This window comes from Apteryx mantelli, chromosome 2 (genome assembly GCF_036417845.1).
Source record: "Apteryx mantelli isolate bAptMan1 chromosome 2, bAptMan1.hap1, whole genome shotgun sequence".
NCBI lineage: Eukaryota > Metazoa > Chordata > Aves > Apterygiformes > Apterygidae > Apteryx > Apteryx mantelli.
Genome location: NC_089979.1, coordinates 65815812 through 65828679, shown reverse-complemented (window position 1 = coordinate 65828679; position 12868 = coordinate 65815812). Strand labels below are relative to the sequence as shown.

The following is a 12868-nucleotide window of genomic DNA, read 5'->3' as shown; positions in this document are numbered from 1 at the left end:
AACATAAAGACATTTTAACATATATTTTTACTTTTTCAGCATCTCCTTAATTTTTCTTTCTTTCTTCTATCTATCCATAGCTATGTCATAGAAGCAGAATCGGTATAAATGGAAACATCATCAAAAACCTTAGTAAAGTCTGCCTTATTGTTTTTACTAACTTTTACTGAGAAAAAACATTAGTACTTAGTTCGACAGAACAATTTTTCTGACGACTTAGAAGACATTCACATAAAGAGCTTCTCAGGTTATCACAAAAATGCTTATAAAGACTCCTAAGTTATCTTTTGGCTTTCTTCTATTTCTTTATGAAATGCATTAATCTTGATTCCTGATATACATACTAATATTTAAATTATCCTCCTTAGCACTGTCTTTTGAGCAAAATGTAAAAAATCCTGCTGTATTCACACACAGTCATGGCTCTTTTGGCTTATAGTACTGGAAGAATATGCAAAAGTGAGGTTGCAGACCTTCCAGAACTCAAACTCTTTACATGAAATCATTTCTGAGATTCTCTGGATGAATTTTTTCACAAAAGGAATATCAACATTTGCAGCAGTCTAATTAAAAACCTAACCATCCTGGCAATCTACATCCTTGAAGCTACTTCAGAACAATTGTCTTCCTTTTTGTCTTTCTACAGTCAAATATTTCTTTTTGTTGAAGCAGTGTTTCCTGTTAAGAATTCTCCTAGAAGTTCCTGAGTTAAAACAAGACCAGTCATCACTGCACTGTAGTACAATACAAACACAGCAAACGTACATGTTATCTTTGACTGCAACACCTAATGATGCAATAATAAACCACTCAAAACAATTAACTGCTGGTTCTTTGGGAAGATAATGTTCACTTGACAACAACAAGAAAATAATGGATATTATCCTTACTGGGGATCTCAGAGTCACATAGCAAGAGGGGTTGGCTAGCTCATTCCCACCGTGGCCAAAGAGGGTAGACTTTAAGCAATCCTTTGTACTGCACCCAGTAGAGGTCACTAGAGGATAGATAATGTTTTAATGGCAAGACAAAGCACTCTGATGGGAAAGAGATGCACCTTTCTGAGAAGAGCATCAACAACTGTCTAGAATTTACTGCAGGGCTTACTCTCATAAAAGAGACAAATATGATCCAAGGGCAAAATGTCTTTTTTTCCCCACTGTCTGAAAGAACACACAGATTTAAATAGCTAAATCTAAATGCACATTCTAACTGTGCTCACAAGCAGCATTCGCCCAGTTAAACAATATCAATACTGATCAGTGAAATATATCTAACTTATTAAAAGTATGTCTACTACCTGTGTATTTACAGATGCAGGGATCATTGTCTTTCTTCCACAGCTTAACACAGTCCATAATGTGTGCCAGAGATACGAAGCAAAAAAGCAGAAACTACCTGCAATCTGAGCAACATTTCTTTGCAGGGCTAGATCCATCTCTTTATCAACTGATTAACTTGGGTCTCCCGGTCTAGTGGATGCAATTTGGCAGGCACCCTCAAAACCCTCCCCAGCTCTATAAGTACCACCTAGCTAGAAAAGGCATGGACACACAGCAGGATCCTATCTCACACTTCAATGCATTCCCTGAACCTATAAGGAAAAGAAGTGATGGCCTACTGACAAGTGTGAAACAGGTGCAGGGATCTACATGAGATGTGTATAGCACTGGCTTGAAAGGTAATTATTCTACCATCCCAGAACTTATGAAATGAAAGCAAACTATTAGCACAATCCCGTTACAGTTAGTAGTTCAGGCCACTGGTCAACAGGTGATCTACTGGATATCTTTTTTTTTTTTTCTTCCTTTTAATAGGCAAGAAAAGAAAAAAATTACCCAAAAAGCAAAATTCAAGGCAGTCATTTAAAATGCATCATAGCATGCACATGCACAGGAAGGTAAATTTGAAATGATGTAATATTACTGTCTGTGGTCCCTTCTCTTCCTGTGCTTACAGTCTATCTCTATTGCTCTCAGACCCAAAACACCACCATGCACAGAGAAGTTCTTAGCTGCCTCCTCAACTCTTATCCGGTATCACCTCGCTATCAACTACGAAGTCCTTGATCCAAAGGATGGAGGTGCTGGATCATTTCAACCAAATGGGTGTGAGATTTTCAATATCGACAAGACAATATACTTTCCCTAAAATTTCCAGAAACAGACAGCTTTTGCTGAATTTTCCCAAACAATTCTGTGTGAAGCAAACTCAGCATAGAAAATTTTGGTTCAAGCAGTCAAAACCTGGCAAATCTATAAACAACTGAAAACAGGATCTTAAAACTGGAAACAGTAAGCAACTTTAATAAAAGATCCTGCTACCAGCTCCGCAATAAGCCAAGGAAATCGGTTTTACTTCTAGAGACAGAAAACTAAAAATCTGAGAAACAAAGGGTGTTGTCATGGTTGACTGTCTACAAGGATTATACCAGTTCTGTGTAGCAGGCACCCATAATTATGGAGCACAAATGTCATGGTGGAAGATGAAGCAGTGTATACCTCCTCTGATTGAGTATTTATATGATCAGAGGTGAGCAAGCAAGGAATTTAACACACTCGCTATGGGGAAATAACTTGAATACTAGAAATCTCAAGTACTACAAATTCACAAATCAACCTACGAAAATTATGACATTATTTGAAAAGTCAAGAGACTAAAAACTTTAATCATTGCAATCCTTTCCTTAGTCATCTCCCAGCGTCTGAGACTTAGAGCACCCTCAGGTCACATTTTGAGTTGTTATGTAGTTGTCATGTGGTGAGGGTTGTTTATTTATAATTGGGAAAGCTTCATAGTCCTCTCTCTCTTTCTGAGATCCCCATATAATCCTGCAAGTATGGGAACTGGGGGCACTAAGTAAAACAAAACTGCCTAAAGTCATGGAATCACACACAGACACATGACAACAGACTGCCATGAATTTGGGATGTGAAGAGTGTATTGCAGAAATGGTATTTTGTAAGGCTGTACCAAGGCTTTACCTGAGCTTGGTAATGTGATGCCTGATGACAGCATTTCAAGCAAGCTGAAAAGGAACCTGGGAAAAGAACTAGGCTCAAACTTGGCTAAAGACCACTTACCTTTTTCTGATCTACTCCAAGCCAAACTTTTGACATGTGCTTTGATTTCGAGGCTGAAGGAAGCCTTGCAATTTTTGATCTCTTATTCACTAGTTAAGAAGCCTCACTGCAAATATACAGAATCTTTTGCAGGATTTTGTTAGAGTGTCATTATTATGGTTAAATAAGAAATAGTTTTCTGTCAAAATATTCAGACTTGAACAGCATTTGGGGGTGAAGAAAGTTACTCTTGGTTAAATGATCAACAATGATCATTTTGCTCCTTGTTTGAAATATTGCCATGAATATGGCTTCCCCTGGAAACAGGAATGTACAAAGATATCATTACCACCAAGGCCATTTTCTCCTTAGTATGCAGAGACTGCAGAGAAAATAACTTAGAGAATTTGTGATGGTGGTCAACAGGGAGAAAGAAGGCTGAAAGGAGACAAGAATGATAATATTCTGACTGGAGACAAGGAATACGAGGACAATCCGCCACCCCCAGACCTAGCTTAACAGACCACTGAAGACCAAATATCCAACAGTGCCAGCTGGGCTAAATAATTAACAGGCCTTAAATTGTTTTCAAAATATCATCAAGGAGATATTTTTCCATGGAAAATTACATTGCCAACTAAAGAAACTTTAAGCTCATCTTGAAAAATAAAGGATTTATAAAAAAAAATCAATTCTTATTTTTGATGAAATACTAACATTTTCTTTGCAAAAATACTAAGAAGTATTTTTTCCACTTCAAAAAAAAATTATCAAGGAACAAAATACCTGTCTTGAAAATACTCCAAATGCCTCTAGAGCTTCTTCATAATAATCTGACACAGCAACTACATATTCAGATAAACCTGGGTAATGGGAGTTTTAATCTCCTTTGATCTTTGTTGTCCTATTTCCTTAGAAGCGTGGGGCTAAGAAGCCCTGAAGTATGGCAATGAGGAAATAGCAGCTCTGGTACCTGCCACTTTCATTCTTGCAAGGCGGGCAGCAAGGACAGTAGAGTTATTGTTTATACACTAATAATTTATAAATGATACAGTCACATTTTTAGCAAGTGTTAGGATTCACATTCATGTTTACTTATAATGGTAGAAACTCTCTTCTGTTACAGAAGACTGTGGTTTAGCAAATTTAATACATTCCAACTTATAAATTGAACTGCAGTACCTTACTGTACAAATCCGCACATGTAAGGTAATAGGTAAAATCTTAGTAAAAAAAAACACATTTAAATCAGTGCCCTCTACCAATGCCTTTTCTTTCTGTTCTGCTGCAGACTATGAGTGTGCAAACAATCAGTTGCCATGGCTCAGTGGACAGCTAGTAACTCGTTACCAAGAGTAATTCAACTGTATCTGAGCTCCTGCTAAAGGTCCTTCACAATGCTTACACCTCCAAGGGAAAGCTTGATCATGCAGCTGCATAGGTGGTACCTTTCCTGTCATAGCATATTGCCCAAATGAACGCTGCACTGGCACTGCATAGCAAATAAGTAAAGGAGATAGATGGTAAGTCAAGGCAATGGTCAAGCCTTGTATATGCAAACGACAAGAAAACCTACAGTTAGACTGTGGAATAGTAACAGCTTCAACCACAAGAACTGCAGTTGTAGCTGTAGCTCTCTAGGCTGCAAGAGCTTTAAGAACAACAGTATTACCTTTGCGGAGAGACTCTGACTTTCAAATCTGTTCCCCTGGGTGGTCTGCCAGAGTTTAGAATGCTTTGAAGCATGGCTGAAGACTAGGTTTAGCTTTTATCAAATGTTTATTTAATACTGCTTTCCAAAAAAGTGATCATTTAATTATTATCCACTATGGGTGGTTTTATTCTGTTATTAACTTTCTAAATACAAGTCTAGCAGCTTCAACAGAACATAATTGATAGAAAAGACTCAAGCTGCATGTATTAGAATCAGGGAATCAAGGTTAATAATTTTTTTATTAAAACTAAAGAAAACAATTCTACAGCATTTAAAACTGTCCAATCATTAGGGAGGGGGAACTGGTGCCCTCATTTTGGATGGTGATTCAAAATTGAACAATTTGAACTCCATTCCCACACCCATTGTTAACCAGGTAAGAGCCAGAAGGAAGAAACTGCAAGTTTGTCCACTAAGAGAACGTAGCTTTGGCTGAGCCATCTAGCTGGGGAGTTAATGCAGCTGGGTAAACTGTGCAGTGGTTTCACAATCAATTTTCATTCACATAAGCTGGTGTTGCTGCCAAAAGAGGTGGTCTCACCTTCTCGCAGCTGCTTGTTCCTTACCCTGTGCCTTCCCCTCCCTTCAACCTGCACAACCACTTGGTGTGGCTATGCAGTGCAATGGATCAACAATAGACCTGGATTTTTCTTCATCTATCCTCAGACATAGAAACTGTTTCTATAAAACAAAATGCCTTTCACTTATGAATGTATCACCTGAAGTGAAACTTCGTGTTCGTTTCTGAGGACAGAACCTAGCTGAGATAAAGACACATATGCCACTGACTGTGCAATGGGAGGCAACAGGACATTCTAAATAAAAAACATGTACATCAGGATAAAGAGCAGTTTTGCGATGAGTTATTTTGATTCATCTTCTCCAAGAGCAAATGGTCCTGGTGGAGAGCTAATGTAGCAAAGAGTGCAATCTAGAGGACTGCAACACGACAGCTTCTTGACAATACCTAGACATACATTATACCTTAAAGTCATTATATATGATTGATGGTCAACAGTTGGTGGGTTTGCTTTCCATAGCTGTGTTTTAATGGCTCCAGAGAGTCTTTTTTTAGATTAGGTTTTTGGTTTTGCAAGAATGTACTGCACTGAAAGATGAAAATTGTGTTTCCTTAATTTAGGAAAAAAATCTAGAAAAATAGTTGTTTTGGAGTGGGCGATCATTTTCTTCTGCAACTATAATTAATTAGTCTCAGACAGCATTAATTTCTTCACTCAAGCACACACTTTGACCACCTTCTGTTGGATGGTCTCTCTGAGTTGTAACCCACTCCCATTGAAGTGAATAGATGCTTTGTCATTGCTTTCAAAGTTAGCAGGACTTCATCCACAGAAATTATGTACAAACGCCCACAAGCTACACATGTAAATACATACACCTGAGCAAAGTTTACTGTATTTCCTGCCAGCACAATTTTCCTTCCCTCCTTCTCCGATCAGTATAATAAAACTATTGGTCAGGCAAGCAGACCAAGCTAAGAACTATCAAAGTAAGGTCTCGGTTTTCCTTTAACCAACACAGACAGCGCAGCTAGGTCCCAATACTCTATCTCACTGAGATATGCCTAAAAATTTTGTATGAAAGTTAAGCTTTGCAATTAACTTCTAAGCTTGTAAGCGTAGAAGAAACATAGCTAATGCTTATGTATCTGGAAACTTCACTCCAGTGATCTTCTGGCATATTACCAGAGTTCAGTTAGAGTGCCTTTCACCTTTCAAGGTTTGTCTCCAGGAGACCAATCAGCTAAAATGGGAATACAGAAATGTATTTCTCTAGCTTACCAACTGGCTGTTCCTCTTCTAAGCCTGTATCTGCTTACCCCTCTCCTAGCGTACCTCCAAACTCTTCCTGCCTCCTCTTACAGCACTCCTAACAAAGAGCCAATTCCAACCACCAGAATGAAGAAGCAAACATCAAGGCAATGGGTTAGAGATTTTTGCCTCAAAAAATGAGAAGAAATCTTGCACTATCCCAGCTACTACCTGAAATTTGTCATCAGACTAAGAAAGTTAAGATAGGCAAAGCAGCTCTGGAAGCTATGGATGAAGATTCAGGCTTAATTCCTTTTTCCTGACCCTAAAGGCACAAAATTCAAAGGAATATGAAGAGTTATATAGCAGCAATATTAGTTTTTACTTTCTTACATGTGCAAGTTGTGATTTTTACACTGAAAAAAACCTGCCTTAAAAGAGCCAGTAACAACCCCAAACACCCCAAATATTTTTTAACTCTCATTTTCACTGTAACAATAAATGAAACTATATCTTGTTTGCTTTGGTTTGTTTTAATATACAGCTCACTTTCTTTCTGTAAAAGAAAAGTGGCAGCTTACAAAGACTTGAAGAATTTTGTACAAAAATGACCCAGCAAATTAAGAAATACATAATGAAAAATTCAACTCCTTGAGTCTTGAATACAGATCAAAACATCATGAAATTGCTTTACACCAGTGCTTCAGGGTATCATCTGAATATGAAAATAATCAGAATACTTGAAAATCTGCTCTACTGTATCAGCACAGACAATAGCCACAGCACAAGCTTTTCGTCAAGCCTTTTTACAAACCGGTGTGTAAAATTAATTTCTGATTGCACTGCTGCAAGCACATTTCTTTAGTTCTTGTCTAAATGACAGGTCAGTACAAATAGTGGTTCCTCTAGACTTTCCCATAAAAAAAGCATATTAGGAAATGTTTTGCTATTTCTCAAGACATTTTGGTTGAACACAGAGTCATTTTCCTGCCAGAGACCACATAATATGGTGCCCAGTGCCATTCTCACTGGGGACAGATGTAGCACAGAGCTACACAGGACAACTGCTCAGCCACACAAGCACGGCACGCAGCATGGAAACGTGCCCTGCACCAGGCAGTGTTAATGGGGAGCAAAGCATAAAGCTGTCTTAGCTCCTCAGGGAAATCTGCTCTTTCCATTGGATTCAGTCAGTCCCCACTAACTTCAGTGCTGTTAGAGAGCACCAATGCTTTCAAAATATAGGTCCAACAAAATCCATATTTAACTGCTGATTTTTGAGAGATACAGAACCACACAACTTCTTTAGAACTTCTGAATATAAGGCCAGCTGTAAATAAACTCCAGAATAAAGACATGCTTGCTTCTGTGAATCCAAAAGATTAAAATATGTTCACTTCTTTCACAGCTACAGTACGTTTTCACAGATAATAATGCAAAGTTCATCTGTATTGGGAGATATACAAAGTAAACTCTTTAACGTGCTGAAGGAAGAAAAGGGGAGTGCTTGTGGGAACACAATGTTAGTTATACAGTTAGTTAGTTACCTCTTCATCTTCTGTTCCCGCATTTGATTCACTGAATTTTTCTTCCTGAAAGCTTCTAGTCCTCTCCATTTTTTCCATGCTCTGAAAAAAGGATGTTTTTTCCAGCCTGTTACTGTTGTATCGTGCATTGATTTCTTCCAGCCTGTTAATCTTAAGTAGCTTCATACTGTGCTCAGTTATGTTACTATCTTTTTTCCTCTCCATCTTAGATTCATAAACCAGCGAACACTCATAACTTCTGACTTCTCCTTTTTCTTGTCTGTACAAAAGACAGATAAATAAGAAGCATCAATGTCATTCATGCATTTTAGCTTAGAAAACTGTCATTGTTGCAGTTTTCAAGTATCTCTCCTTATATATTCTGATTAAATATGCAAATACAGAGTTAACAGCACTAGTTGTTAACAGATGATATTCAACTCATTTGTCTGTGTTCAACTCTAGATAATTCAAGTGGTCTACAAGACTGTAATTTAAGTTGTTCATAGCGACTATTTAGCTCTAACAAATCAATATATTGCTGTTGCTGGTAGACCTTCCTTGCTTATGGATCATTACCCATTTTTTAACCACTTCAGTGGTTCCACATTGCTCAGATGTGTTCTCTGTTGCCGTTTCAGCAAGCAACACATGCGTACCTTGTTATTAAGCCAATTGAAATCTTAGGAATTAAAGCGGTTTAGGCCTAAATACAGTCCTTCTCTTTCCACTATCCTATACCATGGAAATACATGATTGCCAAATGACCGTGATCTCAGCCCCTCTGTTGAGTGCTGTATAACAGCACATTTTTCAGCTAGGCTCTTTCCTGCTGTAGGTCCTCACTGTTTTCAGTACTTACATACTGTAAGATCCCCAAGGCTTGTCTAAAGGTAATATTGTCTAGAAAGCTATTGCAGTCAAGCTGATCTCTGGTTACTGGTTTTAAGTAATTCTCTGTAGAAGAGCTTCTATTCAAGAGCAAAGTGGTTTTTTTCCCCTAAGTATTACTTGGCTACATATGGAAAATATGTCCTTTTGCACAACTAATTTTGAAAGAGTAGGAGAAACTATTCTAAAAGTTCACTTAGCAAGCAAAGGGAGGACACTCTGTGTAGACCCAGGAAATACAAGGAGAAAATGTTTTCACTGTTACTATTGCAACCCTTCCCTCACCATACTGGAAACTGAGCTACAAAAGCACTGTGCTATGGCTTTAGCTCAAGAAAGCTGAATCTGGTCAATCTCATTATACAGCTCGTGGTTTTTTGTTTTAACTTGCATAAATACTATAAACTATATGGCATAATTAGGAATGTATACACAACGTTACAGTCATTAGCTGCACAGAGAAACAGCTTTCAATATACAACCAGAGACCCAATTAATACAGCTATTTTCACCTAAATACCTTCCAATAGAAAATGTTCATTGTATTTTGATCCCACATCTGTGTCCATGCAACAGATTAGACTTACACCTATCTCAACTAATTTTGCACTGCCCATACTTAGACCTCAAAACTCTTCCCAGACATTAAAGATGCCACATGCTATCACATGTGACACAGGAGGTCGCATGCTAATGGTCATATTTATAAATCACAGGACAGCAAAGGACCTATAGTGCAAGGCTGCAACTTACAAATGAGCCTTCTAGACTCCTGGAGCATCAGGGTCCCATGAAGCTGTACAAACGCTGCCTACTACAGCACACATTCACAGCCTTTCTTCTTTCTGCTACTGTATGTCAGCCCCTCACAGATCCACTGGCATGGAAAGGCCCAGAGTGTGAGAGACATCCTAGAGCTACACTGTTTAAATGTGTGATCCAGGGACACCAGCATGGGACTGTGAGACATTCATCAGCTGCACCAGTCTCACACCTAGAATGTAAAAATGCCAGGTCTTCTCCTTCCAGCCTCCATCACCAGCTCTTATGGCTCTGACATCCCTTTCTCTGCCCTTCAAGAGAAAAGACATTTTAAGAGTTTTTTCCTCTCCAGCTTTTCACAGCAGGGGGGTTCAGTTTTGTTAAACAAACTAACAATTGCAGGTGACATAATATAAGGATGCAATCTAATCCTCAAGCTATTTTATATATCCTTTGACCTAGTCCATATCAAAGGATGATGGAACACATTTCAAAGTTGTTAGGAAAACTAGTTGAGGTTTCCAGATTCCCTTCCCCTGCCTCCATGTCTCCAATTACTCAAAGCGCGTAAAGTCTTTTAGAGCTACCTGGCTGTGAAGACCACGTCCGGCCTGACGTGACTGCAACAAGGAAAAGTTGATTCAGGCTGATTCTTCAAAGAGCACATCGTTCTCTAGGGTATGATCACCAAATGTGACCATCCATCTAATGAGAATGACATGTCCTACTGAAAGGGCATGTCTGTCAAGCTGACCGATGGGACAGTTAGCTGGGAAAATATAAATGGGATGGCAAGCCTGAAGGCATTACTGTGCTCAGTTACCAAGCAGAGACGAGGATTTAGTTCAAATGTTATTGCCCTCTCCCCTTTTATTACATTAATATTTCCCTGAAACAATAAGCTAAACAATGGAAAGTTTTTGAGGTGCACACACTGAAATTTGTTTGCAGTTGCCTCCTCCACAGTCCCAGGCAAGCAATCCCATCCTGGTTATGTGCCACTGAGCAATGTGAGGCTGTGGTCCTCCAATTCATTAAAAAGACAAAAATGTGTTCAATTGTCTTGTGAGCGCTGTTTCCCCCAAAGGAGGGTGAAACTTCCTTGTATAATTTACATTCTTGAACTTCAGCCTGGGAAATGCTTTATCTTGGGTCTTCCTCAGCAAGCCAATCTTTCACTTCAATGAAAATAGCATGCTTCATGGACCACATTTTCAGTTACCTACTCAGAAACCACAGGTGATGTCATAGAAACACAGAAACTTGCTTAGCTGTATGCAGAAGGGATATATATATAATCCTACCACTATGTCTGCACAATAGTTACACGTGCACAATAAAAAAGTAAACAGTAAGGTAAATGTATTTAGAACTGGTCAGAAATAGAACTGGGCAGGCAAACAGGCATCAGACAAACAGAAAAATCCAAAAACAACCATTTTCTTTCACAGTCTGTTTTTAGACCATAATCCCTTCAGTCCGTAAAGTACGTTGCTCAAAACTCAGTCCATCAACCTCCATCCTGAGTTCAAACAAAAACTTTATTTCTGAACAATTGGTCATTTGCAAACCAGTCATTTTCAAAATTTAAGCATGAGGACAGGTACTATTACACTGTGGCCACACTTGCTGACCTCATAGATCCAGGCATAGTATATCTTGACATTAGACTGACCTGAAATTTACAAGCTGGGAACTATTATGTAATAGTATATAATTAAATCTAAATATATAATTTAAGAAATAAAACAAGACGTAACGTGGAAAGAATTACCAGTGGGTCAGATTCAGCTGGTAAATTAGGATGCTAATTGTACTGCTTACTATGCTTTTTTATAAAATACAACATGCGCTGCATTCTGTGTAATACAAGAGACATATTTTCTTTTAAAAAAAGTAATGTTTTGCATCTTTTCAACTCAAAAAGAGGTTTTCACATATTTCAACAATGACCAGATGAATCCCAAATACACAGATTCTGGTTTAACAGAAATCATTGCGAAGCTGAAGCAACTTCACAACACTTGAAGCCAATCTAAAGGGGCCTGACTCTTTTCACACCCATTTCCCATGCCTGGCTGTACAACCTGACTGAGCCAGCACTGCCTCTGCTTTGATCAGGCAGTACACTGGCTGAAAATGTTCAAAAGAAAAAAGCAGCTGTGAAAGCTTATGTTGCTGTATAATCACAGCATAGAAGACCATGGAGATACTGCCTATCTCAAAGACAGAAGCTAAAGATTTTCAGTATCTTATAGTAGGATATAAAAAGAGTAATATGGACTAAAGACAAAATGGAAAGACAAAAGGACAATGGTTATCTTCTATGGATCAGAAATGCACAATATGAGACAGGAAAAGAATTGAGATTAAAAGACAAGAGAAAGACTTGGGATGTGGGGTGTTATAAAGATATATATATGCAAACAGTCCCAAGGGTTCCAGCGGAGCCAGTCCCACGTGCAAAGCATGCCCTATGCACCAAGATGCCACTCTTACACCTGGAGCAACTTTCCCAGGGTGCCCGCCAAGAATTAATTCCTTCAAAAGAGCAATCTTTTTAAAAAGGAATCGCCAGAACACTTTCAAGGATTCTTCCACTTCAGAAGAGCGTCCAGTATGTTGAGCGAGGCATCAGAAGAATAACCAAAGGGTATTTTTTGCTCCCATGTTATGGTCAATTCCCACCTGCTCGACTAACAGGACAGGTTTCCTGCATGGCGTCTGCCGGCCCTTAACAAGGAGCTGCCGGCTGACACCCCTCTACGGACCGCTCTCCCCTGCTTCGGCGAAGCAGGCCGGGGCCTCCCCCGCCTCCGGGGCCTCCCGCTCCGAGGCGCCTGCCCGAGCCGCCGCGTGCAGAGGCCGACAGGGGACAGAGGCACAAGGCGAGGGCGCGGCGCTGCCGGCGCCATGTTTGCCCCCGCTCACTGCGGCCTTCCCGCCTCGCTCCGCAGGGGCGCTGAGGGCAGGAAGGCGCCAAGGCGGGAGGAGTTGGTGGCAGTTTGGACCAAAAAGAGGCAAAATCCCCCCCCCTTTCCGCCGGGGAGGCCAGTGCCGCTCGCTGTCCTGCAGCGGCGAAGGCCGCTGCGCCGCGGGGGCGGGCGGCCGGGGCGGACTACAGCTCCCGAAGGGCTGCGG

General features: G+C 39.7%; 1 protein-coding gene across 1 annotated transcript in view; it reads right to left on the bottom strand.

Moving 5' to 3' along the window:
- Window positions 1-8299, bottom strand: part of MYLK4 (myosin light chain kinase family member 4) — a 69026-nt gene extending 60727 nt beyond the window's left edge. The window contains exon 1 of the mRNA XM_067292160.1: window positions 8096-8299. Within this exon, the coding sequence (XP_067148261.1) occupies window positions 8096-8299 (204 nt within the window). The remainder of the gene's footprint in view (window positions 1-8095) is intronic.
- Between the last annotated feature and the right edge of the window lie 4569 nt (window positions 8300-12868).